Source organism: Cylas formicarius, unplaced genomic scaffold (assembly GCF_029955315.1).
Source record: "Cylas formicarius isolate icCylForm1 unplaced genomic scaffold, icCylForm1.1 PGA_scaffold_9__14_contigs__length_23061073, whole genome shotgun sequence".
NCBI lineage: Eukaryota > Metazoa > Arthropoda > Insecta > Coleoptera > Brentidae > Cylas > Cylas formicarius.
This window is the reverse complement of record NW_026844365.1, coordinates 12,094,926-12,118,758: the sequence shown is the minus strand read 5'-3', so window position 1 is coordinate 12,118,758 and position 23,833 is coordinate 12,094,926. Positions and strand designations below refer to the sequence as shown.

Genomic DNA, 23,833 nt, shown 5'->3' with positions numbered 1-23,833 from the left:
TGAAAATGTCTTTGCAACGGAATGAGCAAAAAAACTTACGCCCCCGGGTGGGCTCGAACCACCAACCTTTCGGTTAACAGCCGAACGCGCTAGCCGATTGCGCCACGGAGGCAGATATTTTTTTTGTCGATTATCTGTTACTTGGAACCGTCTATATTTTTGAATTCACTTTACCTAATTTGAGAATGGTACTGCAGCAATTTTTATTTGTTTTTTGTTAAAAGGAAAATGACGGGGAAAGCGTAATTTTTGAACTAGACGTTCCTAAAATTTTATATTTAAAAAAATATGTGTTTGTGTAAATCGGCAAAGTGTTCGGAATGATTAACAAAAAATATGTATTTGGGAAAAAAATTACCTCCGCGTGGCATATTGCCTTAATCAACATTGGAACTACCGCTACAACGTGGGGTCCTAACCAATAGACGATTACGTTTATTGACGTGATTTTATTGGTTCTTGGTTCGATAAACGTAAAACGGAGCGGTGACCCAAGTTTTTCAATTAGTTTTCATCTTAATGTTTTTTTTAGATCATAATGAAGGCGATTTTGAAAAACTAAACTTAACATGCATGCATTTATGAAAAAAATTATTGAGAGTGACCATTATCTGTTTATCTGTGAGAGACACATGTTGTTTACTTTCTGATCTGTGGTATATTTGACAATGTATACGGGGTAAAATGCCATAAAAATGGGAAGGTGATAAACAACCGTCTGCTTGCATTTTCGTAAAAAAGAGACGAAAACAGCATAATTTTATGAATTCTAAAAGGTAAAATTGTTGAACACAAACGAATTTTGGGGCGGTGTTCTTTCGAAAGATTTTCACAAAAAAATCCGTAGCGAAATGGTTTCGGACGGTAATTTGTCTCTCGATCATGCAGCGGGCACTCGCGTTGAAATTGGAGGCTATTTTGGAACGATACGATACGTCGGCTCCCTGGAAGGTCAGACCGGTGTATGGTATGGTATCGAATGGGATGATCCAGATAGAGGAAAACACGGGGGCTCTGTCAATGGGATTCAGTATTTTAGAACAGGGTGCATAAACGTTAACAATTTAATTGCCTCAAAATATTTGTATTTGTTTCCGTTTTAGTCATCCACAATCCGGTTCCTTTGTTAGAAAAGAGAAAATCAATTTTGGTAAGTCTTTAATTGAAGCGATAGTAACGAGATATGGTGGGCAAGAGTCTGATATTTCAAAAAGAATTAAGGCGCAGCAGATTGTCAGTTTGCAAAAGTCAATTAAAGCCCCGTTTATAGAATTCGTAGGATTCGATAAAGTCAGCACAAAACAGAGGTAAATTAGTAAGTAGGGAATTAAGAACACTTGGTCCTATCTCAAAAAGTAATTATTGTAAAGACTTGGGATGAAAATATTTATAACAAAAGGTCCCAAATGGTGGAACTTATTTTTAAATTTGTAGAATGGCCTCCAGGGCGCGTAATTGCCTTCTTGCATTTCAAATCCAATTTTGTCGTTTTTTAAAGAATATTCTCATATTACAGATAGCTAAAATGAACACTCTTGTAATGTTGCGATAAATTCGATTCTTTTTCGTTAAATGGTTTTTACTCAAATTCTTAACAGAAAGCGGTTTCCAAAATTTTTGGAAACAAAATCAATAATTTTAGAATGGACAGAAAAGGACTCTTTTTAGGTTATTAACCCAGCAGTGAACAAATTGATTTAGTTTGCTTGCATCACTACCAGACGGCGTTTGCAACATCCCTATAAATAAAATTAATTTCCTCAAAAATATCACTTTTATTGCAGCAAAAGATATAATATAAAGTATAGTTACAATATAAAAACTATTTAAAATGTTAATAATAATTATTTTATCATTGAATATGATTGAATATTACCCACTGGTCCAGATGAAATTCAAAATTTTGAAAATCTAAGTGTGATTTGCAAAATAATATTAGTAATTATAATGGTGGCGTTTGAGTGTCAATCATATTTATTCCAACTTTAACATGGTGTTCATTTTAGTTATCTGTAATACAAGATTATTTCTTACAAAACGAGATTTAAAATTCAAGAGTATGATTACACCTTCTGGCGACCATTTTAGAAACTTAAAAATAATTTCCAGCATTTTGTTATGACCGCTTTAGTCCTAAATATTTTCACCCCAAGCCTTTTCCAGATTGAGCTGAGTGCCCCTCTTAATTGACCTTTCCCATATATAATATTTGGAAAATTGTGAGAACTGTTTTAGCAATTTTGAGTCTTTAACGGTTGTTAGTGCTCGCCTACAAAGTGTGAGCTCTATAGGGGAGTCATATGAACTAGGAACCTTATGTCCAAACATTAGAGAAATAGACCTGTCAAAAAATCTGTTAACCTCTTGGGGCGATATTTTCAATATATGCGCGCAGCTCCGACATCTTTATTGGATAAATGTTAGGTATAGTCGCTGGTTGCTTATGGCTGTTATTACACGACTATATTCCCTTGTTTCAGTGAAAACATTTTAACCTTCCCCAACATATGCAATAACATATTTCCGAACATAGCTGTATTTATTTGTGGTCATATGTATCTGACATGGAATGACATTAAAGCTCTGTCAAAAATATTTCCCAATATTAGTGAACTTAGAGCTCCAAGCAATAATATAAATGATTTGTCTACCCCCGAAGACAATAACTTTAAAAATTTGGAGATTTTGGATTTGGAGGGCAATAAAATCCCCCGCTGGAGTGAGGTTGTGAAGTTGTCGGCTGTAGAGAGTTTGCAGCAGTTGTCTTTGAGTGAAATAGGCTTGGAAGCTATTGATTTTGAAAGCGAGACAATTAGTTATTTCAAAAACCTACGGAAGTTATGTATTAGCAACAATAACATCCCAGATGTAGGTATGTCCCTCTGAAATTTATTTTTGGCTTAACTTTCTCATCTATTCTAGTGGAAATCCGTGAGCGAGCTTAATAAAATCCCCAATCTTGAAGAAATTAAGTTTCTAAATAACCCGGTTTTAAGTAATAAAAATCCGATCTCTTGCGAGCAAGAAATCATTGCCCGGATAAAAACTTTAAAAGTAGGTATGGGATATGGTTATGTGTCATTATTCTTATTATGATATCTTTTAGATATGCAATGGGAGGAGAATTACTCCAGACGATCGCAGAGGGGCCGAGTATGATTATCAGAAAAAATATGGGTTGGAGTGGCTAAAAGTTAAAAACACACCCGAAAGGAATAGATTTTTATTGGAACACAATCGATACCTTGAGCTTATCGAAAGTAATAGTCCTCCAAACTTTTTCATTTCCAGTTGCACAACTTAAGTTTTTAGGTTATGGAGAATTACAAGTATCGGAATTAAAGGACGGACATCATTCGAAAAACGCGTTGATCACCTTAACTTTCAAATTTGAAGATCAAACAATTGCGAAAAAAGTGTCGCCCACGATGCAAGTGCAAAAATTGAAAATATTGGTACAGAAAATTTTCAAGTTACCTGAAAGGCCTCATTTAATCATAGCTGATAAAGACGATAATATAGAAATCTGCTTGGAGGAAGATATTAAAGAAATCGATTATTACTCAGTTCAAGATGGTGATCTCATTATCGTGAAGCTTTCCAATTAATGAACTGTGTATGAGGGAAACTTATTTGTGATACGAACTGTACTTTATTTGAATAAAATATTTTTTAGATGTGCTCTATAATTTTTTTACGAACGAATGTTTGGTAGGGTCGTGATTGGCCGAATTATTCTTTGGATGACGCATGAAAAGAAGAAGAGTTGAGTTGAGCTTATTGAAAATAATAATTCTCTATTTGCCTGACTTAATTTTCTAGATTATAGAGAATTACAAGTATCGGAATTAAAGGACGGACGTTATTCGAAAAACGCGTTGATCACCTTAACTTTGAAATTTGAAGATCGAATAATTGCGAAAAAAGTGCTGCCCACATTGCAAGTGTTCAGATTGAAAATATTGGCACAGAAAATTATCAAATTAAAATAAAAGGCGCATTTAATCATAGCGGATAAAGAGGATAATATTTGATATAAAAGATATCGATTTGTGATACAAATTTTTTGATTTGATTAACGAATATTTGGTTTTGTCGAAATTGGCCGAATGTTTTTTCTCCACTTTCAATGATGTACAAAGAAGAAGAATAGTATTTATCGGTTATGCTAGGTTATGTAGATAGGCTTCGGTATAATTACAATCTTTCTGTTTGGAAATAAGCGATTTTCAAACTGGTTAAATAAGTACGGTATTAAAGCATTAAAAATTTTTGTCAAAATTTTATTTTGATACCCTAATCCCCAAAGGAAATGGATGTAGATGAAGAACCGACAGCATTTTTAAATTATTTGGACGACGAGGATTCCCCGAATGGGTTTTTATTGGGTGATACTGGAGACGGTTTGTTCCCCGACGAGCGTATGTTTACGGATATTGATGCAGCCGATTGGCCCACAGAAGGATTTTCTACGTTGTTACCCAACCCACTACTATCTGATGATTCTTTAAAGGCTGAGAAAAACGTCCTACTTTCGAAGGAACCAACTTTACAAAGTCAAAATCAAGGTGGGGTATTAGATATTGGTACAAGAGTAGTTACCCCAGAAGATAATAGTGACGCCCAAGTCTCCAATGTAAATGTGATACAAAATGAATCATCATCTGATGTTATCACCAATGTAGAAAATGACAGTGCATACATAAACTGTAGCCCAATAGTCAATGAAAAATCAAATGGAGTGAAAGAAATATACTTAACTGAAGGTGATATAAATAATGAGGCTCAGGCAATTCACTTACTGAATCCAGATGGAAGTGTCATAGTTATTGACAAGTCAATTCTGAGCTCAGTTAATGGGACCGAATGTAACATTGCAGGTGTGCCAAAACACCAAAAGAGCATTAGAGATTTTTTCACCACAACAGTCGCAAACAAATGCAAACTGTGTTCATATTTGAGTGAGTCCATTGATGGTATCATGATTCATATTTCAGAGGCTCATTCGGAACATGTAAGCAGTAACATTGTAATTAGCTGAATATTTTGAAATTGTACTCGTGCGTTTCAGTTTTTCAGTGAAAGAGACGTAGCGAAAGCTGATAAACAAAAGCTAGAACCTTTTGAGAATTTCGGCATGAGTCAAAAATGCTTAATATCTATTTTAAAAAAGGCAAAATTAAAATCCAACACCGCCAAGGACCCACCCGACGAATACCATGTGTTTATGTGCAGCACGTGCGAGGAAGTCTTTTCTGAAAAGGAGGATCTCACACGCCATTCCTTGGAGGTACTGTATTTTGCTTTTTGACCAGGTTTTTTGTGATAGAAGCTTTTTTTCAACATACCCTCAAAATATTTCGCAACTATCGACGGAATATAAAAATTATCACCTTGATAATTTATCAACGGCCTTCTAGCTCTTGGCCAATAGTAGTGAAAAACAATTTTTGTTTTAATAGCCCGTAATTTTATTTGCTATTATTTAGAGATATACAAAAACATTAGTTATGAATCCGAAATAATTCCAAAATTCAGGTGCACAACGAAAAATACCCGGAACAAACAATCGAAGACGCGAGAGAAATCGATGGCGGCCGTGAAGGTCGCGAAGCTTTGAAAAAATTGTCCTTGTTTTTGGTCAAGAAGCAACAGAGGGCGCTGCAGGCGGTAAAGTGTAGGGTATCGGGTTGCCCGTCGGGTTTCCCTGACGAAGAGATTAGAGAGAAGCACGAGCAGTGCCACATCGCCGACAAAAAGAGCCAGTTTAGATGTCTGTCGTGCGATAAAAAGTTCAGCATCTGGAGAATAGCAAAGAGCCATATGTTTAAAGAGCACCAGATAGATTTCGGTCTCGTCGTTTGTCCTATGTGCAGCAAATTTAAATCGTACAATTCCGGTAAGTGTGAGTCGTGGGGGCTACAAAAATTTGTAAACACAAGATTTTATCGATATATCTCCATATTACTTTGTGTTTTGTCATTTGCGTTATCAATTTTACACTCGCGTCATTTTGTGTGTTGTCCTTTATCACTTTAGCTGCCGTGATGAAACACATGAAAACGCATCAAGATGAGAGGCCGTTCATGTGCGCGGAATGCGGGAAACGCTTCAAATTAATAACTCAACTCAAAAATCACGAAACGAGCCACAACCGATGCCCGGAAAACGTACGTCTTTCTTGGTACGATTTGAGATTAGGTTCAGGGTCAAAATTTGCAGATGCCACAGTGGGCAACGACGCGTAAATGTAACGTCTGCGAGTTGTCGTTCGCGAACGCGAAAAGCCTCAAACAGCACGTACTGTCCGTCCATAAGAATTTTAAACCGTTCATATGCAACGTGTGCGGCCATAAAACGACGAGGAAAGCCATGTTGGAAGTACGCGCCTCCTTTAGTGTAGATTACAATCGTTTTCACTCGGTACTCTTTCAGCTACACTTGCGGCAGCACACGGGCGCGAAACCACACAAATGTCTCTACTGTGCGTACAGAACGGGCGATCACAATTGTCTCCGGAAGCACATGATGAAGCACATAGGCGTAAGTGGCGTCGACCGATATAGATTGAGTTGGAAAACTTCTTTTTTAGGCCAAACAATATTCCTGTCCGCACTGTAGTTACTCGTGTATTCAGAGTTCTTCCCTCAAGAGTCACTTGATTAATAGGCATCCGGGACGCGACGGTACTTTCAAGTGCGACAGTTGTTCCTACATGACCATCAGTGAAGCGTTCTTCATGCTGCATAAGAAGTCACACCAAGTGGTCAACAATGGTGACGAAGGGCTAATTTGGTCACCCCAAAGGTTAACTATATGCTTTTAGGTGCGGGAGATCGACATTTAACGCACCCGCCTAACCAACACGCCAGAGAATCCAAGGTAATATAAATAAATGTTGAGGTTAAACAGATGACATTTGAATGTTTTTTACTTCCGATGGACATTTGTAAAACAATTTTAATTCGATGCCGTCGACTTTATCATTCCAGCCTGACACTGACGACGACACGCAGGGTTGTTTCGTCGCGGAGCAGCAGGTAGACGATCCGGTCGATACTGGCGGTATTACGATTCCGGCCGGATTCGAAATACCCATATTTTCGGGTTGAACTTAACGAAACAAGACTTAATTTTTTTTTTTGTAATTTTTAAATTGTATAAAAAATAAATGGTATTTATTCTTGCATCTGGTCGTTTTGTTGTTCCTCGAGCCGTTTCTGTTCGAGTTTCTGGAGCTGCTCGAGTGTCAGCAACGAGACGCCGAGCTGATCTTCCCTGGTGAATGGTTGCGCCATCTGTCTCAACCAACGTTTCGCGATCTGCGAAAATGCCAAAGTTAAAATAGTTGTAGGCGGCGACGACAGGGGGCGCACCTGCACCGCTTCCTCGGTCGACAAGTTGCAGAGTGAATCCTTGAGATGTTCCTGGATCCATTTCGGCAGTTTCGACCGTTTGTCGGCCCTGCCGAAGCGTTTGTCTCCGAAAATCATGATACCGTAATCGGTTTTGCCGCGTATCGCGCGCCCCACGCACTGCGCGGCGTGTCTCATCGCGTCGAACGTTAGAAAATCGTTTTCTTTGATCTGAAACGTGTTCGATGTGTAACGATATCTCAAAACGCACAGTGGCGAATTTAAGTTGAACAATTAATAATAAAAAAATCCTAACGATTAGAGCTCGGTTGTTTACGTAGTTCTAAGTTAATGGCGGCAGACATCTCAGGTACATATAACCTTAAAACGCTTTCTGGAAACCTCAAAAATGACACAAAACCGATTTATAAACGAAAACAATATATTTTGAAACCATGATCTGTCACGGTGCTCGGTCGGTTGTATAGTTATGTTAAAGCTCATACGTTGGTTTCCGGTTACACATAACCTCAAAACGCTCCCGAAAACTTCATATAGAAATTAAATATAATAGTAGTACTATTAGTATTATAAGGCTAACCACGTTTCACGCTCACAAGGTTACACATAACCTCAAAATACCATCTGAAACTTTATCTTAAGTGGGCGGGGTCTAAATTTTCGATCGCTTACCTGAAACTGATCCCTGAGGTATTCCAGGCGAGCTTTGAGGATCCTCGATTGCGTATAGACGTACGGGATGCCAAACATCAGCACCGCCCGGCCCAGGTGGTGATCGAAATCAACCCCCTCGGAGACTTTTCCGCGGGCGACGGACAGCAGGACGGCGCCCCTGCCCGACTCGCAGGCCTTTATGTAGTACATGAGGGCGAAGCTGGTCTCAGCTGAATCTTGGGTCTCTATAAACAACAGCTTGTACCGCTGTAGGCTGTCGATCACGCCCTGATCGTACCAGCTCGCTACTACAGACTCCAAATACATGTAGGATGTGAAGAAACAGACTATGCCGTCGGGCACGTTGGCGGCGATCTGAAAATTTTTTGCAGTCCCGCTATGGTCCCTTCAGAAATATGTATATATTGTTTCTGTTATTTAAGGTTTTCCAGTATAATTTTTGCATCCTGCTAAGTGTTGTGAAAAAATACCAAAATGCTCTTTTTTATAATGCTGTTCGAATAAAATGTTACTTTGGTGACAAACTCGCGATTAAAAATTCTATCCAACTATTTCAAAACAAGTTTATGGTAGTAAATTATTCTAGTGACAGAACCTTTACATTTTTGGCAATAAACATCAGTGTCACTGATTTTTTTTCAATTTTTTATCGCAAGTTTTTTTCGCACTTCATTGTTATTTAACACCTTTTTTTTTATTGAAAAAGAGCCAAAACTTTTATTTTTACTTGCTTAAAACCAAAAAAAAATACGCAAAATCATAGGGAGTGTCGCCATACTTCTATTTTCCTCAATTTACTTTTTGAGTTGGTTTTGAGTAATAAATGTGTAATTTCTCTCTAGTTATAAGAGATATTTTCGAATTTAACAAAGAAAGCAAGAAAAATGACACCCAAAGTTTAAAAGGAATGTGCTGCAGTTAGTTATAAAAATAGTTCCATTTTAAAACAACATTTATAACGCGTTACCTCCACAAGGAGCTGCCCATAATTCCTAATGACTGCGTTATCTTCCCTGGTTTCAAATTTTGATGATATGGCGACCTGATCGTTACCTTTGGCGACGATCTGCAAAGACGAGAGTCCAATAATCCGAGTACGCAATCACACGGCGCATATACCATCGGTAAAAGACAAGGTCGAGCCAAGGTCATCGTAAACGATGCCATCACCACCGGATGAAAGTCTAGAATTTTTGGATACATATCTAGAGGCGATAAGGTTCCCGAGGTAATAACCACTGTCTGAAAACGGTCGAATATGGGTTTTATTGCTATTGAGGAATCTAAACAACTAAAATGCAATATTGGGTTGGAAACCGTAGGAGTTTTATCATCAAACGGCTCTACAATTATAGTAAAACCTTTCGTATATGTAGAAACGAGAGTTGCCAAGTGAGTTATCAATGTAATCGGATAATATTCGCCCAGATCGGTAATCTCCAAAGTCTTCAACAGGGACGCCAATCGTTCGGCGCAAAACCGCAAAGGTTTTCGTTCAATGCACACTTTTTGCTGCACGTCCTTGAGGAAACCGACCGGAGACTCTTGCACAACATGCTGCACCCTCAATCTAGTCTTGAGGTACTCCACGAACCGCTTCAAGAATGCAATAAAATGTTCCGCATTACGGATATTGCCAGGTACCGCTTCTTTCAAGATTTCATCGGGCAGTATCGGGTTTGATAGGATTAAATCCGTTTCGCGGGCCACCCCCGCGTCCCTCAACCCGTCAACTAGTCTCTGGTACTCGTCTTGTAGTTTTCTCTCATCGTCTTGTCTCATACTAATTTTTGACAACATTAAGCAACCCCAAACTGAATGACAGACAACTTACTCTGTAACAATGCCGCTTAAAGTATTTATATTTGTGGTGGCCCTTTCAATGGTTCTCCTATGGATTTTGACACTCATCGAGTCTATGCAAACATTATCAATGTTGTGAGCTTCATCAAAAATCACGACAGATTGTCTGGCCATTTCCTTGGACACCACATCCGCTATTTTTGGATCTAGCAAATAGTGATAGCTGTAAACTACGATATTGGCGTGTATAATCTAAAAAATTGAACTATGAATGAATACGAAAGCATTGGCAAAGCGGACTTACGTGAAAACGCGCGAGGAAATAGGGACACCAGTTTCTGTCTTTTCCATATTGTTTCAAATCATCTATAGTGTACACCCCATATGGTAAATTACTCTCTTTTCCATCTAGGGAAAAACCTTCATAATATTGACACACTGGAACAGTGTCATCCCTCTCGTGCCTTTCCCTCACATAACTGGCAGTCAAGGCATGACACTTAGCATCTACGATCTTTCCTTCCCTAGCTGTACTAACCTACACAAAATTGCCACTTTCGATGGTGTTCCACATTTAGCCTTTTCATCTTACCTCGGGATGAACACACATATTCTTTCTTGATGATAAAACAAGACCTACCAGACTTGGATATTGCTCATCTAATTTTTCATAATAATTAAGAAGCTTTTTTAGCTCCTCCATTACTTTTTCTATTTCTGGAACAGTTCGAGAACAGTATATTAACTTCCGAACATTGTGCGGGTGCTCCAACATGTAAGCAACAACTAATGAAAGGATAGTTGTGGTTTTTCCTGTACCCGAAGGCATTTCAAGTAGACAGTGTCCCTAAAAAATTTATATAAATTCCAGAATTCAATACAATAACCAACTCACTTTTGCGTCCAGCGCTTTTTTCAATTCACACATATAAGCATACTGTTCGGGATATATGTAATCGTAAGGAAAATATACTATTAAACCATCCACACTCAACCTAAAAATTTTTAAATTAATCAATACATTGCTATAATTCTAAACATTTACCTCATTGTTAATTATTTTTAATAATTCCGTTAAAAAATTTGTTTGTTTAGAAAGGTTATGTTCCAAATCCAATTCGTTGAACAATCGAAGGATATTAGCCTAATGATATTGGCCAATAGCAGTAAGAAAAGCAGTCTGAATACTGCAAGTTGCTTTTCATAAGAAACAAACAAATTGTACAAATTATTTTAAATGTAGTAACTTCTGCGAGTCTCGTCTCGATCAAATAGATTTTCGAAATTCTGAGTCAATATAATTCCTTAACGTAATTACATAATTTCTGGGAATATAACTCAAATTTTGTTGTCATAAATACACAAACTCTCAATCATAATTGGTTACTAATCATATAACAACATAATACATAACAACATAATTGCATAATGTAAGCACAGTATTATTCATGATTAATTGAATTCAACCTAATTTAATCGAGAAGTTTGATTATACCTAATAGTAATGAACCGCACATATTTATTTAATTTTTTAGACGTTGTTTCAACACAGTCATAATTCACTGTGTCAACAAGGAGTATGTTCTAGGAATTTAGTTTTGAAAGGAACTGTTTTATCCAATGACTATTTCCCAAAGAATGACGAAAGTGTAGGAATTCATTTTGATAAATCATAAAATTGTTTTTTCGGTAAATCAGGCAACTCCTGATGATCATACTAATTTATTTATAGTATTATTACACGAAACCGGACATTCATTATACATTGCACATTCTATAAATAATAATTCAATTATGTATGCCTCTTGTAAATATATTATTGATAAATTAACCCAAGACGATATTTAGCCATTTCAATATTTATATCGAAGAACTGAATAATTAAAATATCAATTAATACAATTAATTGAATAATTTCATTATTATTCTTATTTATGTACTTATAACTGTTGATTTTTTAAAGGCACATTTGATAAAAAATTAAAATGCGATTCTTGAACTAGACGTTTCTAGAATTTTATATTTAAAAAATATGTGTCAGTGCAAAGCTGCAAAATGTTCGGAATTATTAACAAAAATATATATTTGCGAAAAAAACTTATAAAAAAACCACCCCACCGTGACAATGTTCGCACATTGCCGTGACCAGGATTCGAACCTGGGTTACTACGGCCACAACGTAGGGTCCTAACCACTAGACGATCACGGCTATTGAGGTGGTGATTTTATTGCTGCTTGACTCAATAAACATAAAGCGGAGCGGTGACCCAAGTTTTTTTATCAGTTTTTGTTTTAATATTTTATTGGATCACAATGAAGGCAATTTTGAAGAACTAAACTACATGCATGAAATTATGCAAAAAATTGTAATTGTAAAAAAAATAAAAAAAAATACATTATCTGTTTATCTATGAAATAGACATGTAATTTGCTGTCTGATCTATAGCATATTTGACAATATATATAAAAATTTTAGTTCTAATAGGTAAAAGTGCTGCAGGTGACCACAAATGAATTTTTCGGTGGTGTTCTTTCGCACGATTTTTCACAGCAAATTTAAAACCGCTTACTCGCTTGCCAAATCGCGGAGCGAATTTTTTAGGTGTTCCTGGATGCATTGCCACGAATCGCTTCTCACGCATCGCGCTGCGTGTTGAACGTTAGAAAATAGTTTTCTTTGGTCTGAAACGCCGCCGAAGTGTAACGTATCTCAAGGCGCCCTCTAGCCAGTTCAAAAATTAATAATAAAAAAAATCCTAACTGTTCAAGATCACCGCTATATGCAACCCCTTAAAACGTTTTCTGGCAAGTTTATATCGAAAATTTATAAAACAAATTATTGTGAAACATGATTTGTAGGGTCTGTTATGTGGCTACGGGTGTTAAACGTCGATTTTCGGTTACACATAACCTCAACACGCCTTTATTATGCGAATGTTATTCGTTAGACATAACCTCAACAATAGATTCTGGCAACTTTTTGGTTGCATATAATTTATTGAAAGTGTAAACAATTTATAATATAATAATATTAACAATTTCTTCGCTATTAATGAATATATTATATTCACGCTAACTGGGTTACGCATAACTTCAAAACGCCATCTGAAAGCGAGCCTGTGCCACACCCACTTATGTGGGTGTGACCTAACCATCCCTCTAATCTCGTGTCTGCTTTCCGCTTCTATAGAACAACAATAGCAGTAAAATTGAGAAAAATCAAAAGTATTTACACATTTAATTTCATAGTATTTAAAACAAATTATTTTGATAAATGTTAAATACACATTTTCTACGTTATTGAGTTGCTAAATGACACAGCCAAACTAAGATCAATTATCGTAATTTTGTTTGGCTAGTTCTGGATTAAATTGGGAATTGTATTTTTGTCTGACATGGGGTCTCGGCCTTTCTTCTCTGTTTGTACTTTCTCCATTTAATTTTGCTAAGAGATTATCTGCTTTCAGCCTTTCTTCTTTTTCACGTTTTAATCTCTCCATCCTTAAAATCTCCAATTTTTTTTGTTTTTCTGTCCCTTTGCCAGCATCTGCGACATCATCATCACTGTTTGCATAAAAATTACTACTTTCCTGATATTTTTTATGCTTCTTCTTTTTATGTTTTTTTGTTCGATGATACTTTCCACTTTCAGAACTTTTTTGCCTCTCCTCCTTTGATCTTTTCAGTAGTTTCTTATATTCATACATCTTTTGAACAGCTTTAAGATTATCACTTGTCACCTTTCCAATTTCTATGTACTTTTTCATGACAGCAAGGGGATCTTCTCTGGATTTACTCTTCATGTTTACTTCAGCCTTCCCCGACGATCTATCTGGGGCAACTTCATACCAACTTTTTTTACCTAAAGCCTCATTTGTATCTTGTCCTAGGTAGGTCAAATATCCAATTTGCTTTTCATATTTTTCTTTCTCTTCTTTTTGCTCCTTTTCATACTCTTTATTACTTTGCTTCAATTCCGCCTTTCCTTCCTCGAGTTCCTCAAAAAAATTGACATGCTCATGGGATTTTGTTGATCTGGGAGTATTATCTGTATTTATGGTAATACATTCCTTAGACGATAATTGACTTCGGGATTTCTGTAATAATAACTGACGCCTTGCTTCTCTTTCCTAAAACATAAAATTTCAAGACATAGTCAATAGAAAAAATAATGGGCTCACAGCTAACTTGGCTCTCTCTTGTTTTACTTTCTCCTCTTCTGCTGCTTGAGCTTCATCTCTACGAACTCTGGCTATGTTCTCTTTCGTCCGAACGTGCCATCTAAAATGGAATTATTGTTAGATCATTAGTTGTTTAATAAATTTTATTTTACCTTTTCTTTGGTAATATATTCATTTTTAAGATTTCCTCACAAATCTAAATTTACCTAAGACAGAAGTATGGTTAAAAAATATTTGTTAGACGTAAAATTTAAACTGTGGGATCTGTATTGCGAGTGGCCTAACTATAGTCGAAATATATGAAAAAAATTGTTTTTCAGGAATGTCAAAATTTTCGTGGTTAGGTAATATTTCACAATTTTTCGTAAACTATGCATTATTTTGAAGACGATGAACAGGCGTCCATCACCTCTAGAGAATGAACAGTGCAGACAATGTTCCAGCTTCTCAGATTATCTGAAATCTACAAAAAAGAAAGGAAAAGATGATCACAACCTAACAACCGGTGGATCAAATCAGACTGTAAGTTTTATTACTGGGGCGCTGATCATAAGACAGTCGTCTGGTGTGTCTCATTAGGTGGAAGAAGAATCGAAAACAAGAAGAACAGACTGTCCCTTGGATAAAGATGAGCTTGGAAACAAAACATGGAGCTTCTTACACACCATGGCCGCAAAGTATCCAATTACACCCACCGTTACTCAGCAAAACGACATGAAGACTTTTTTCAATGTTTTTTCTAAATTTTACCCATGCAATGATTGTGCTAAAGAGTTCCGTGAAGAGTATGTCATAGTAACAATTAAATAACTATTTGTTACAGTTTATTTTGTAGGCTAAAAGTGGAACCTCCTCGGGTAGAATCGCAGGAAGCGCTTAGTCAATGGCTCTGCAGAATACACAACAACGTTAATGTTAAAATAGGAAAGGATGTTTTTGACTGCACCAAAGTAAATGAAAGGTGGAGAGATGGTTGGTTAGATGGCTCCTGTGATTGGTGACTGAGCATTTTAGTAGAATTGCACTTATAGATGCCCTTGTTAGTTTAATTAAACGTTTTATTTAGATGCGACTTTGTATCGTAATATTTCCTGAGTGTGAGGTTGTGTTTTTGTGAACCATGGAGGTACAAACGACTGGATTTACAATCTTGTGTGAGTTTAAAAATTAATTTGTACTTAATAGCAGCAAGACGCAGATTTTCTTGATTACACGAATGACAGTGACTGGAAACGTGGTTATTGCGTCAAAATTCATATTCTAGTTTTCGTGATCTAAGTTTTATGCACTCCACTCTATTTAATCTCAGTGGTCCACGTACCTTCTGTGCTAAGCAGGCAACCAACGATACGTCCAGCGGATTTAAGGTGAGGTTATGAAATGACTGATAAAATTGTCATTTTCTCATTAAAACACAAGTTTGCTTTCTTTTGGGTTTAGTTTATTCATCGGATTTTAGCAAAGCTGGCATCTAATGACGCATAATAAGAATATAGAGGTTAGCTGACTAAAATTTTCTGGTTTACCATAGATTTCCTGTCAGTTTGTCTTCAAAAATGTATATCACAGCATTTTACTTAGTTATTTACTAAAAGCTTTTGTTGCTTAACTGTTGCAATTATTTCGAATTTTAGTCTGTTATGGATCTCCACACAAAGGAGAGACATTTTTCCGGGCAGCTATACAAATATACAAATGTAGTTAAAGGATGGCAATATCGTTTCTTTCACGTAGATGCAAATGCGGGACTCTTGGATTATTACCTATGCGAAGGTGAGAAGCCGGAAAGCATGGTGCCGAGAGGTTCAATGCATTTGGCTGGTGCTGTAATTTGCCCCAGTGACGAGGATTCTCGAACATTTACAGTAAATGGTTCATCCGGTGATATCATAAAATTAAGGGCTACAGATGCAAAGTCTAGGCAGGAATGGGTTAACATGTTAAGAGCTGTCGCGGAATCTCATACAAAGGTTAGTATTACTAGGTGTTTGTATTGCGGTTTATTGCTGATTTAAATCCTATTTGGAGCTTAATATTAACCACACAAACGGAGTTCAATGAAATTCATTCTTTTTCATGACGTCATCATTAATATTAGCCATGGAACAAATATCTCCTATTATTGTGCTGTAAGTTAAGTGAGTTTGGAAAATAAAATTGACAAATCACAGAACAAGGCCATTTAAATAAATAATATGACCAACATTAATTCTACGCCACTGTGTTAAGGCATTGTAATTATAGTAAAAATTAATGCGCCGCTGGCGGCATTATTTTCCCTTCCTACTAATGTTCACTTTGTGCCATTTTCTTTTGAAATATCGATTTCCATACACTCGTTTTCACGAAACATTTACCGAAACCTAGGCATATTTTGAGAAAATGCTGATGATGTAACAGGGCCTCTAAATCTCTTGTATCTATATGTCTCCGATCTATGGCCTCACAAACTAAATTCCCGCAATTTTTTCTACCTCACATAAAAATACATTAAATGAAGAGAATTTTTTTTATCTTTCGCAGTTTTTTTTTGTTTATTTTATCTGAGAGCACTTGTCATAATAATTAAACAGTGTACGTAGTAAATAGAACTCATACAAATAGAACAAATATGTGACAGATTTCAGATTGACTCAAAGTGCCCTCAGAATAATAGACAACCCAACTTGCAGCGTTTACATCTATACAAAAAGTGCACGCCACTGGATGTTAATAAACTAATGCGAAGCGGTTGATCTTGAAAAATGTGTGGCAATAATTATGAGGTTCTCCATGGATATTGCGCAGTGAACCTGTTTTGCATGCTTATTTACCTTAATTTTATATAAAACGCACAAATATACGGTATTATTTCCAATTTAAACAATAGTTAAAAATAGTATCCAATCTTATCTCGCAACGAACGTATTGTTGTCCGCGAGGCTGCCTGTTGTAGTTTCAATTGAAATATTTTTGATAAGGAATTAGTCGTGTTTATGTTTTTAAAAGCGGCTAGCGTTTGCGTATAAAGGAATACGCCCTCGATCCGTGTTTGATTTCTATTGTTAGAAATGAAGATTAAAAGGAGATTGAGTTTGATCATAACGCGCGACAAGCATGCCGATAAAGATCACAACGAAAAAAAGGTATGACGATCCAAATTTCATTTCTATGAACAAATTGACAATATAATCGTCACGGAAAACTTAAATTTTAATTTTTAAGAATGAAACGTCATCCAGGCTGTCAACTGACATTGACGTTAGTGCTAGAGAATGTCACAAGTCTCTATATAACAAATTTTGATTGTAATTTTGTTAATTCTGTTATTATTGGTTCGCAATATTTTTTTAAGGCGATAAGCGCAGGGAGCCCCCCTCTGCCACCGAAAGAGCATCTGGCAGTCCTTGACGCGTTGAATTCGGTGCGTTCGCAGCTGCATCAAACAGAGCAGGCGGACTCGGCCTTGTGTCGAGCGATAGAATCGTCGGGAGTCTCGTTATCCATCGATCCTAATTTTTTGCTGTTAAAAGCAACTTCAGCGGCCTCCTTGCATTGTTTGAATCAGTGTTTGAGCATATTACAAAAGAATCAGCACTCGCTGCAGAGTCGGACAGGGTTCGTTGTAGATGAGGATTAATATTTAAATAATATTAGTTGGATCTGCTATGGGAATGAATGTTTTCGGATGTTGAAGGATGGCTGTTGCTTGAAATTGCCAGCCCAGAGATAGATAGTTTTGAAATTTGTACATATCATCTCATATATATAATCGTAGGCATTACTGATTAGGAGCTATTATGGACCTGTGAACAAATGTGCTAGTATAATGCAATTTGTATAATTTTAGACGAACACTTAGACAAATTTTGTAAATATTTATACTAATATAACTTTTGTATCTTTGATAGGAGGAAACTTAAAAAATTGCATTTACCTATAGTGAAGCTGAGTTTCAAGAAATGGAATACGTTGTGATGTGACTGTCGTTATGTGTATTGCAGCTTTATACATTCGGTGATTTTTTTTTGTATATAGTGTAAATATTAATAAATTATGTCTTAATTAGTTTTTTTATTTCTAACATAAACCACATTAGGACGACAGTTACCTTAACGACCTGTACATAACAATGGTATGTACATTTTCTTACAGAACGGTAAACGTTTGACTTAACTCTGATGTTACAAAGTTGAACTTTATTTCTCTCTCGCACGTACGTATTTTTAAATAATAGCGTAAATATATATTGCATCCTCTCTATCAACTTAACTGCATAATAATAGAAACTAGCCAAAACTAAGAAAACCTTGCTTATTTTCAGACAATTAAAATATCTATAAGCAAAAGAGCCGTCAACGGATTATGGTCAACCAATTACCGTTATTCGCTTCTTTTCGTATGTCATTGATTCTGTGGTCGAACTAACCAGAGTTTTGTAATGCAGTGATTAAGAATTTTATCATTTATCGTATTGAATAGGGGCATTAAAGGTTAAAAAATGATAAACTACGAGCTTCTGCTATTGTTGCGTGTTCTACCCAAGGTAATGGCCTATATTACAATTCTTCATTCTTAATTTCACACGTTTTTAGCCCGAATTAAAAACAGTTCTTCGAAGAGCGGCAGACTGTATATTTAACAAAGGTGGTATTATACGCAAACTAGAAAATTTGGGTACGCGAGATATGCCCTATAAAACCAGTGTCCACGGTGTCGTATATAACAAGGCAAGCTACTTTTTATTTTTATTTAATGTTCCGCCCAGCACTGTGGAAGACTTGTTAGATGAATATAGTAGAGATGTAGATATTATTCGACGAAGGATTTATAAGAAGAAAGAGTTTGAACCCATTGAATGCACATTGGACGATGAAAATAAACCACCACCCTACAGGGAGGAGGTACAAGAATTGATGAGACAGGCGAAAAAATTAGAAAAACCCAAATTTCAGTTTAATACTGGTCTTGATTATTATCCCTTCCAGAAGTAGTTAGTTTGTAACCATAATAAATAAAAGTCGTATCGCTATTTTTTATTAAGAAAATTTTACCCTATCTTACACTCAACAACAAATAAATTAGCAGGATAATCAATGTTGTGTTGACAATTATTCAATGTAGCCCCCGAGAAAAGCTACAGTTAACTTTCATAAAATTTACAATAAATAATTTTTGAGGTTGCAACTTGCAAGTCCTTTAGAGTCTCAGGTAAAAATTATAAAAAGATATAAGTAAAAAATCAATCTTTCTTTATCTTTACATAGGCCGAATTAATGACTTGTTGCTAATTTAAGTAACAGAAATTTACCTCAATAAGTTGTTAGCTAGGAAATAAGTCCTGACTAATAAGTTCTGTTTTTACTGACTTCAGAAGCAAAATAGAGCAAACTAATATCCGCCTGAAACAACAATCAGTCATTTTATTAGCCCAAAATATTAATTCGACCGTCATATAATTATATACACTTACAGAGAGTCCTTAACATAATGTTAACCTTTGCATGAATTCACACATTATTCTCTGTCCTTAATACATCACTTTAAGCACCTTTCAAAGCAAACACCGCCAACATATCCACCTCTCATTGCTTTTTGCACATTTTGTTCAAAAACTCTTCGATTGTTGGTTAAAACTTCAGCAGCTTCTTTATTTAATGGATCTTCAGGGTTGGGTTCCAAGAATAAGTACTGTAAACCATAGACAATACTGTTTATGGTAAGCACAGGCTTCCAGTCTTCTCTTAGAATGTTCAAACATACATTCCCCTGTAAATCAATGTTTGGGTGATAGATCTGGGTCTCACATTTCACTTTTGGAGGCTCATGGGGGTAACTCGGACCCACTCTGAAACTAAAAACGAACCTACCTGTCCTATAAAAACCCTAAAAGAAAGTCATTAGCCCCTTTGAATATAAAAGTTTTAAGAATATTACCTCATCAGGGCATATTACTAACTTAAAATTTAGCAAGTCATCGGGATCTGGAAACTCTGTGGTGCATGTTTTAGGTAAATTTAACTCGTTTATATCTATGAAATTCATAATTATTTCCCGTAGACTACAGAAAAGATGATATACCTACCTTTCATAATTCTTAACTGAGCTGCGGAGGGCTTTTTTTGATTTCCCGATCGAGGAGTGACCTCCCCGTCCTTTTTCTGTTGCTTTAACGAAAACAATTTAATCATTTTCGACAAATTTTTACGTTTTGTTATCAAAATCTCACGATACTGTTATTTCTTAACATGTAAAATCTGGGAAAAGAGAGATCACTTCTGTCGATTTCTCTTTTTGACGTACAGGCATAGCATAAGTGGTGTTTTAAAAGCATGTATCGCGTACAGAAACGAAAAACGAATACGCAATCCGTCTAACGGTTCGAAGTTTGCGTTGAGAAAATTATTAAAATAAATCCAATATACAGAATTAATATCATTTGATTTCTTACCATAATTTTGTCGAAAGTAGGATTAAACAAGGTCTTTGCTGGATAATTTCATGGCTTCCTTCACGTGTCCCAATTATACAAACATTTTATATCGTCAGTTTCCAACAACAAAATTAATTAACAATAATTTGGTGCTGTCTCATTTTAATTTAATACACTGAACTGTATTTGTAGCACCGGCTCGTGTTATAGATTACAAGTTTCCTTTCTATGACTGCAACATAACCTTTCTAAACGAATATTCGCTGCACAATGTTTTTGTCACATAAAAGTTTACAAGCGATTCAAATACAACCCCTTAAGCAATATTATTCGATTACAATTAACAAGAGGTACCAAATAGGTCCGATCAAAAACGAGAATAATGAAACCTGCTTTTAGCAAATGGAAAAGTGTAGTCGGCCTTGAAGTCCATGCCCAAATATTTTCGGAAAGTAAACTCTTTTCAGGTGCCGCTACCAAATTTTTATCTCCCGTAAACACTAACGTTTCCCTGTTTGATATGGCTACGCCTGGCACGTTACCCATTTTAAACAAACGTTGTGTGGAGGCCGGTGTGCTGACGGCCCTTGCTTTAAACTGCACAATCAACCCGATTTCTTATTTTGATAGGAAGCATTATTTCTATGCTGATTTGCCGGCGGGCTATCAGATTACTCAACAAAGAGCTCCATTGGCGAGGAATGGAAATTTACAATTTAGTGTATTTACTACTGGTGTCCAGAAACCCTATAAAACAAATGTGAGGTTAAAGCAGGTCCAATTAGAGCAAGATAGCGGTAAAAGCCTGCATGAATCAGATAGAAGTCTAGTGGATTTAAATAGAGCTGGTGTGCCTCTGATGGAGCTAGTGTTTGAACCTGATTTAACAAACGGAGAAGAAGCTGCTGCTCTTATTAAAGAATTGATAATTATACTGCAAAGACTCAATACCTGCTCCTGTAAGATGGAAGGTATATAGGTTTGCTTGTTTTGTTTGCTTTTGAGGTGTATTCCAAATGAACTTTGCTGCAGAGGGTGCATTAAGAGTTGACGCAAATGTGTCAATCCATCAAGATGGTGAACCTTTTGGGATTAGATCAGAAATAAAAAATATTGGTTCAGTTAGGGGAGTGGCTGGCGCAGTAAAATTCGAAATAGAGCGTCAAATGAAAATAAAGGAATCCGGAGGTGAAATAGTTAATGAAACTCGTGCCTGGGACATGGAAAATAGAGTGACTGTCCCTATGAGAGATAAAGAGGTGCAACAGGATTATAGGTATATGCCTGAACCTAATTTACCTCCCCTGCACCTTGATGTAGGTCCTATTATTAGAGATGGTTTTATTAACATTGATAGTTTAAAGAGTAAGATTCCCGAGTTGCCTGAACAGACTCGAATAAGGCTCAGGGAAGAGCTTGGTTTAACTGCAGAACAGTGCATAATTCTTGTGGTATGTCTCAAAAAAGTTTAAAGTAATATTAAGTGTTTGAACTTTTACTTTTCTAGAATGATCCATCTTTGTTAGAACTGTTCATTGGGTCATTAAATGGGCAAAAATTTAGAGCTTCCACCCTGGCAAATTTTTTAATCAATGAGCTTAACACGGCACTCAACAAATTTGAAGTAGAATTACATGATACGTAATAAGTTAACATAAATTTTCTTTTATAAGTGGCTACTTCTTTTATTTTTAGCCAGATTAGGGCATTGCACATTGGTGAAATAATAAGAATGTTAGAAGGGTCACTAATTAATAGAAGTACTGCTAAAATGGTCTTAGATGAATTGTTTATGGGAAATTTGAAAGCTCCCTCCGAGGTATTCAGCTCAATTAACATTAAAAGTGGTGTTATGGATTTGATTTTAGATTGTTGAGGAGAAGGGCTGGAAGCAGATTGTAGATGAAGCAGAATTAAGAAAAATATGTCAAGAAGTAATAGATGAAAATGAAAAAATGGTAACCGCATTCCTAAAGGGCAAAGTCAAAGTGTTCCAGGCCTTACTTGGTGCGGTGGCAATAAAAACCAACAAGCGTGCCGATATGGCGAAATGTGACAAAATTATGAAAGAACTGTTGCATAATATTAAATAAAATATTATTTTAGATTATTTTTCATTGTACTTGTATAGTTATTTACATGCATTTGAGTTTTTTTTATTTACTGGTTTGTTTGGCCCTGCCACTCAATCTGGTCAGCTTACAAATATTGGTAAATATAATTCAAAATTCCCAAAGGATGCCTTCATAAAGAAAGCGTCTGGACTATTCCATCATCCTCCAGGTTTAATAACATATTCATACAGCGGAATAATTCATCTAACGGTTCCAGCGATTATCTCATACGGGATATCCAATCAGATATGGTCTGGATACCAGTGTGAATATGAGACATCCGAAAACTGAGCAATACAACATACATATCCATATTCAATTAAAAGATGTGCTGAACAAAATTTTCTCAAATGATGCAATTTTTCCATCCAAAAATAGTTAGGTATGTCTGGAACGAGATGTGACATGTATGGGTGCAATAACAACTATTTTGATGAAAAAGCAAGTTCTGAAAAATATAGTTTTCATCGTTTTCCCAAAGGGAAATATTTAGTATCCTGAACTATTCGGAACGAGTAGATAGTTCGATGTAGAAGAGGGGACAAACTCAATTATAATAATAAAAGCTATGTCTACTCAGTTCATTTTACTGAAAATGATTACCAAAGAGACTTACAAAATGAGTTATTGGGAATTTTTTGTCTTAAGTAACACATTAAATTCACCACAAAATTTAAATTTTAGGTTTACCTTTAAAAAAGATTCTAAAAAAAAACTGCTGTTCCCACCGTATTATTATTTAACCACAAGCCACCAACAGAAGCAGGATTATCTAGATCAAAAAGACTTCATTCCAAAAATGCCAAAAAAGAAGCTCGGCAGGTATTGTCTGAGCTTTTAGCAACAACATCGAATGCCACAAGTGAAACTCTAGAGAAAAATCCATCTCCAGAACCCATACCAGAACGCATCTCCGAACCCCAAATAAAAAAAAAATAAAAAATTAGAAAGTATGGTAAAATTGTAATTGTATTTTTTATATTATGTACATACGAGGGTACATATAAATACATATTATTTACCTACCACCTATAAATAGTTGTTATGTATGCCTAATATATCTTTTGTTTTTTAATATGGTCTTTAATACCTATATATTAAATAGGGATTTGTAGTTTATAAGTATTTGTTAATTTTTGTATATTTAAAATGGTAGAATGCTGTAAAACACTAAAGTTTTACAAGTAAATCGTTTTGTTCCCTAGTTTTATGTACTTATGTGTAACAATATTTAATTACTATATGTATTTCAAGATAATACATATAAGTCAA

General features: G+C 35.9%; 9 protein-coding genes and 2 non-coding genes across 13 annotated transcripts; 6 read left to right on the top strand and 5 right to left on the bottom strand.

Moving 5' to 3' along the window:
- Positions 1-38: 38 nt before the first annotated feature.
- Positions 39-112, bottom strand: Trnan-guu (transfer RNA asparagine (anticodon GUU)). Its single transcript has one exon. It is a non-coding gene; the product is annotated as a tRNA-Asn (tRNA).
- A 525-nt stretch (positions 113-637) lies between these two features.
- On the top strand, positions 638-3,677 carry LOC132707209 (tubulin-specific chaperone E). The gene is made up of 8 exons (XM_060678957.1): positions 638-776; positions 848-1,045; positions 1,104-1,307; positions 2,236-2,424; positions 2,481-2,868; positions 2,923-3,054; positions 3,107-3,260; positions 3,313-3,677. Exons 1-8 carry the CDS (start codon positions 763-765, stop codon positions 3,606-3,608), a joined length of 1,575 nt encoding a protein of 524 aa, XP_060534940.1. The 5' UTR covers positions 638-762; the 3' UTR covers positions 3,609-3,677.
- A 497-nt stretch (positions 3,678-4,174) lies between these two features.
- On the top strand, positions 4,175-7,129 carry LOC132707134 (zinc finger protein 16-like). The gene is made up of 9 exons (XM_060678833.1): positions 4,175-5,014; positions 5,072-5,290; positions 5,539-5,899; positions 6,040-6,170; positions 6,223-6,381; positions 6,436-6,543; positions 6,593-6,776; positions 6,827-6,882; positions 6,993-7,129. Exons 1-9 carry the CDS (start codon positions 4,313-4,315, stop codon positions 7,110-7,112), a joined length of 2,040 nt encoding a protein of 679 aa, XP_060534816.1. The 5' UTR covers positions 4,175-4,312; the 3' UTR covers positions 7,113-7,129.
- A 49-nt stretch (positions 7,130-7,178) lies between these two features.
- On the bottom strand, positions 7,179-10,996 carry LOC132707133 (general transcription and DNA repair factor IIH helicase subunit XPD). Its single transcript, XM_060678832.1, has 10 exons — positions 10,900-10,996; positions 10,750-10,849; positions 10,447-10,701; positions 10,159-10,392; positions 9,886-10,106; positions 9,171-9,834; positions 9,019-9,117; positions 8,049-8,405; positions 7,377-7,586; positions 7,179-7,322 (listed from the first exon to the last, which is right to left on the bottom strand). Exons 1-10 carry the CDS (start codon positions 10,902-10,904, stop codon positions 7,179-7,181), a joined length of 2,289 nt encoding a protein of 762 aa, XP_060534815.1. The 5' UTR covers positions 10,905-10,996.
- A 995-nt stretch (positions 10,997-11,991) lies between these two features.
- Trnah-gug (transfer RNA histidin (anticodon GUG)) lies at positions 11,992-12,063 on the bottom strand. The gene has a single exon. It is a non-coding gene; the product is annotated as a tRNA-His (tRNA).
- A 656-nt stretch (positions 12,064-12,719) lies between these two features.
- Positions 12,720-14,336, bottom strand: LOC132707135 (leukocyte receptor cluster member 1). The gene is made up of 3 exons (XM_060678835.1): positions 14,188-14,336; positions 14,036-14,135; positions 12,720-13,984 (listed from the first exon to the last, which is right to left on the bottom strand). Exons 1-3 carry the CDS (start codon positions 14,208-14,210, stop codon positions 13,187-13,189), a joined length of 921 nt encoding a protein of 306 aa, XP_060534818.1. The 5' UTR covers positions 14,211-14,336; the 3' UTR covers positions 12,720-13,186.
- LOC132707137 (FAD-linked sulfhydryl oxidase ALR) lies at positions 14,325-15,036 on the top strand. The gene is made up of 3 exons (XM_060678839.1): positions 14,325-14,557; positions 14,615-14,820; positions 14,871-15,036. The coding sequence occupies exons 1-3, from the start codon at positions 14,426-14,428 to the stop codon at positions 15,034-15,036; spliced, it is 504 nt and encodes a 167-aa protein (XP_060534822.1). The 5' UTR covers positions 14,325-14,425.
- Positions 15,037-15,077: 41 nt separating this feature from the next.
- LOC132707136 (oxysterol-binding protein-related protein 11) lies at positions 15,078-18,079 on the top strand. Of its 3 annotated transcripts, none has more exons than XM_060678838.1 (3): positions 15,078-15,189; positions 15,670-16,005; positions 17,370-18,079. In XM_060678838.1, exons 2-3 carry the CDS (start codon positions 15,676-15,678, stop codon positions 17,652-17,654), a joined length of 615 nt encoding a protein of 204 aa, XP_060534821.1. In that variant the 5' UTR covers positions 15,078-15,189; positions 15,670-15,675; the 3' UTR covers positions 17,655-18,079. The 3 variants fall into 3 exon arrangements, with proteins under 3 accessions (XP_060534821.1, XP_060534819.1, XP_060534820.1); XM_060678836.1 differs by lacking the exon at positions 15,078-15,189 and adding an exon at positions 15,268-15,402; XM_060678837.1 differs by lacking the exon at positions 15,078-15,189 and adding an exon at positions 15,402-15,533.
- A 326-nt stretch (positions 18,080-18,405) lies between these two features.
- LOC132707303 (small ribosomal subunit protein bS6m) lies at positions 18,406-19,041 on the top strand. Its single transcript, XM_060679096.1, has 2 exons — positions 18,406-18,560; positions 18,610-19,041. The coding sequence occupies exons 1-2, from the start codon at positions 18,516-18,518 to the stop codon at positions 19,006-19,008; spliced, it is 444 nt and encodes a 147-aa protein (XP_060535079.1). The 5' UTR covers positions 18,406-18,515; the 3' UTR covers positions 19,009-19,041.
- Positions 19,042-19,546: 505 nt separating this feature from the next.
- On the bottom strand, positions 19,547-20,338 carry LOC132707302 (NEDD8-conjugating enzyme Ubc12). Its single transcript, XM_060679095.1, has 3 exons — positions 20,100-20,338; positions 19,952-20,046; positions 19,547-19,900 (listed from the first exon to the last, which is right to left on the bottom strand). Exons 1-3 carry the CDS (start codon positions 20,203-20,205, stop codon positions 19,553-19,555), a joined length of 549 nt encoding a protein of 182 aa, XP_060535078.1. The 5' UTR covers positions 20,206-20,338; the 3' UTR covers positions 19,547-19,552.
- Positions 20,339-20,471: 133 nt separating this feature from the next.
- LOC132707299 (glutamyl-tRNA(Gln) amidotransferase subunit B, mitochondrial) lies at positions 20,472-22,870 on the top strand. The gene is made up of 6 exons (XM_060679092.1): positions 20,472-20,797; positions 20,847-21,418; positions 21,480-21,898; positions 21,955-22,088; positions 22,143-22,266; positions 22,316-22,870. The coding sequence occupies exons 1-6, from the start codon at positions 20,718-20,720 to the stop codon at positions 22,538-22,540; spliced, it is 1,554 nt and encodes a 517-aa protein (XP_060535075.1). The 5' UTR covers positions 20,472-20,717; the 3' UTR covers positions 22,541-22,870.
- The last annotated feature ends 963 nt before the right edge of the window (positions 22,871-23,833 follow it).

Bases quoted from the DNA above. Each gene is read 5' to 3' on its own strand.
- LOC132707209 (XM_060678957.1), top strand. The intron at 1,308-2,235 runs GTAAATTAGTAA...GAACTGTTTTAG, and splicing joins AAAGTCAGCACAAAACAGAG to CAATTTTGAGTCTTTAACGG. The intron at 3,055-3,106 runs GTAGGTATGGGA...GATATCTTTTAG, and splicing joins CCCGGATAAAAACTTTAAAA to ATATGCAATGGGAGGAGAAT.
- LOC132707134 (XM_060678833.1), top strand. From the start codon at position 4,313: ATGGATGTAGATGAAGAACCGACAGCATTTTTAAATTATTTGGACGAC. The intron at 5,900-6,039 runs GTAAGTGTGAGT...TTATCACTTTAG, and splicing joins ATTTAAATCGTACAATTCCG to CTGCCGTGATGAAACACATG. The intron at 6,382-6,435 runs GTACGCGCCTCC...GTACTCTTTCAG, and splicing joins CGAGGAAAGCCATGTTGGAA to CTACACTTGCGGCAGCACAC.
- LOC132707133 (XM_060678832.1), bottom strand. The intron at 9,835-9,885 runs GTAAGTTGTCTG...GTCAAAAATTAG, and splicing joins TTAAGCGGCATTGTTACAGA to TATGAGACAAGACGATGAGA. The intron at 9,118-9,170 runs GTATATGCGCCG...TCGTCTTTGCAG, and splicing joins GACCTTGTCTTTTACCGATG to ATCGTCGCCAAAGGTAACGA.
- LOC132707135 (XM_060678835.1), bottom strand. From the start codon at position 14,210: ATGAATATATTACCAAAGAAAAG. The intron at 14,136-14,187 runs GTAAAATAAAAT...ATTCCATTTTAG, and splicing joins AATATATTACCAAAGAAAAG to ATGGCACGTTCGGACGAAAG. The intron at 13,985-14,035 runs GTGAGCCCATTA...TTTATGTTTTAG, and splicing joins AAGAGAGAGCCAAGTTAGCT to GAAAGAGAAGCAAGGCGTCA.
- LOC132707137 (XM_060678839.1), top strand. From the start codon at position 14,426: ATGAACAGGCGTCCATCACCTCTAGAGAATGAACAGTGCAGACAATGT. The intron at 14,558-14,614 runs GTAAGTTTTATT...GTGTCTCATTAG, and splicing joins CCGGTGGATCAAATCAGACT to GTGGAAGAAGAATCGAAAAC. The intron at 14,821-14,870 runs GTATGTCATAGT...TTTATTTTGTAG, and splicing joins GCTAAAGAGTTCCGTGAAGA to GCTAAAAGTGGAACCTCCTC.
- LOC132707136 (XM_060678836.1), top strand. From the start codon at position 15,319: ATGCACTCCACTCTATTTAATCTCAGTGGTCCACGTACCTTCTGTGCT. The intron at 15,403-15,669 runs GTGAGGTTATGA...TTCGAATTTTAG, and splicing joins ATACGTCCAGCGGATTTAAG to TCTGTTATGGATCTCCACAC. The intron at 16,006-17,369 runs GTTAGTATTACT...TATTTTTTTAAG, and splicing joins TCGCGGAATCTCATACAAAG to GCGATAAGCGCAGGGAGCCC.
- LOC132707303 (XM_060679096.1), top strand. From the start codon at position 18,516: ATGATAAACTACGAGCTTCTGCTATTGTTGCGTGTTCTACCCAAG. The intron at 18,561-18,609 runs GTAATGGCCTAT...ACACGTTTTTAG, and splicing joins TGTTGCGTGTTCTACCCAAG to CCCGAATTAAAAACAGTTCT.
- LOC132707302 (XM_060679095.1), bottom strand. From the start codon at position 20,205: ATGATTAAATTGTTTTCGTTAAAGCAACAGAAAAAGGACGGGGAGGTC. The intron at 20,047-20,099 runs GTAGGTATATCA...TGAATTTCATAG, and splicing joins TCAGTTAAGAATTATGAAAG to ATATAAACGAGTTAAATTTA. The intron at 19,901-19,951 runs GTAATATTCTTA...ACTTTCTTTTAG, and splicing joins TAGTAATATGCCCTGATGAG to GGTTTTTATAGGACAGGTAG.
- LOC132707299 (XM_060679092.1), top strand. From the start codon at position 20,718: ATGTTTTTGTCACATAAAAGTTTACAAGCGATTCAAATACAACCCCTT. The intron at 22,089-22,142 runs GTAATAAGTTAA...TTTTATTTTTAG, and splicing joins GAAGTAGAATTACATGATAC to CCAGATTAGGGCATTGCACA. The intron at 22,267-22,315 runs GTATTCAGCTCA...ATTTGATTTTAG, and splicing joins ATTTGAAAGCTCCCTCCGAG to ATTGTTGAGGAGAAGGGCTG.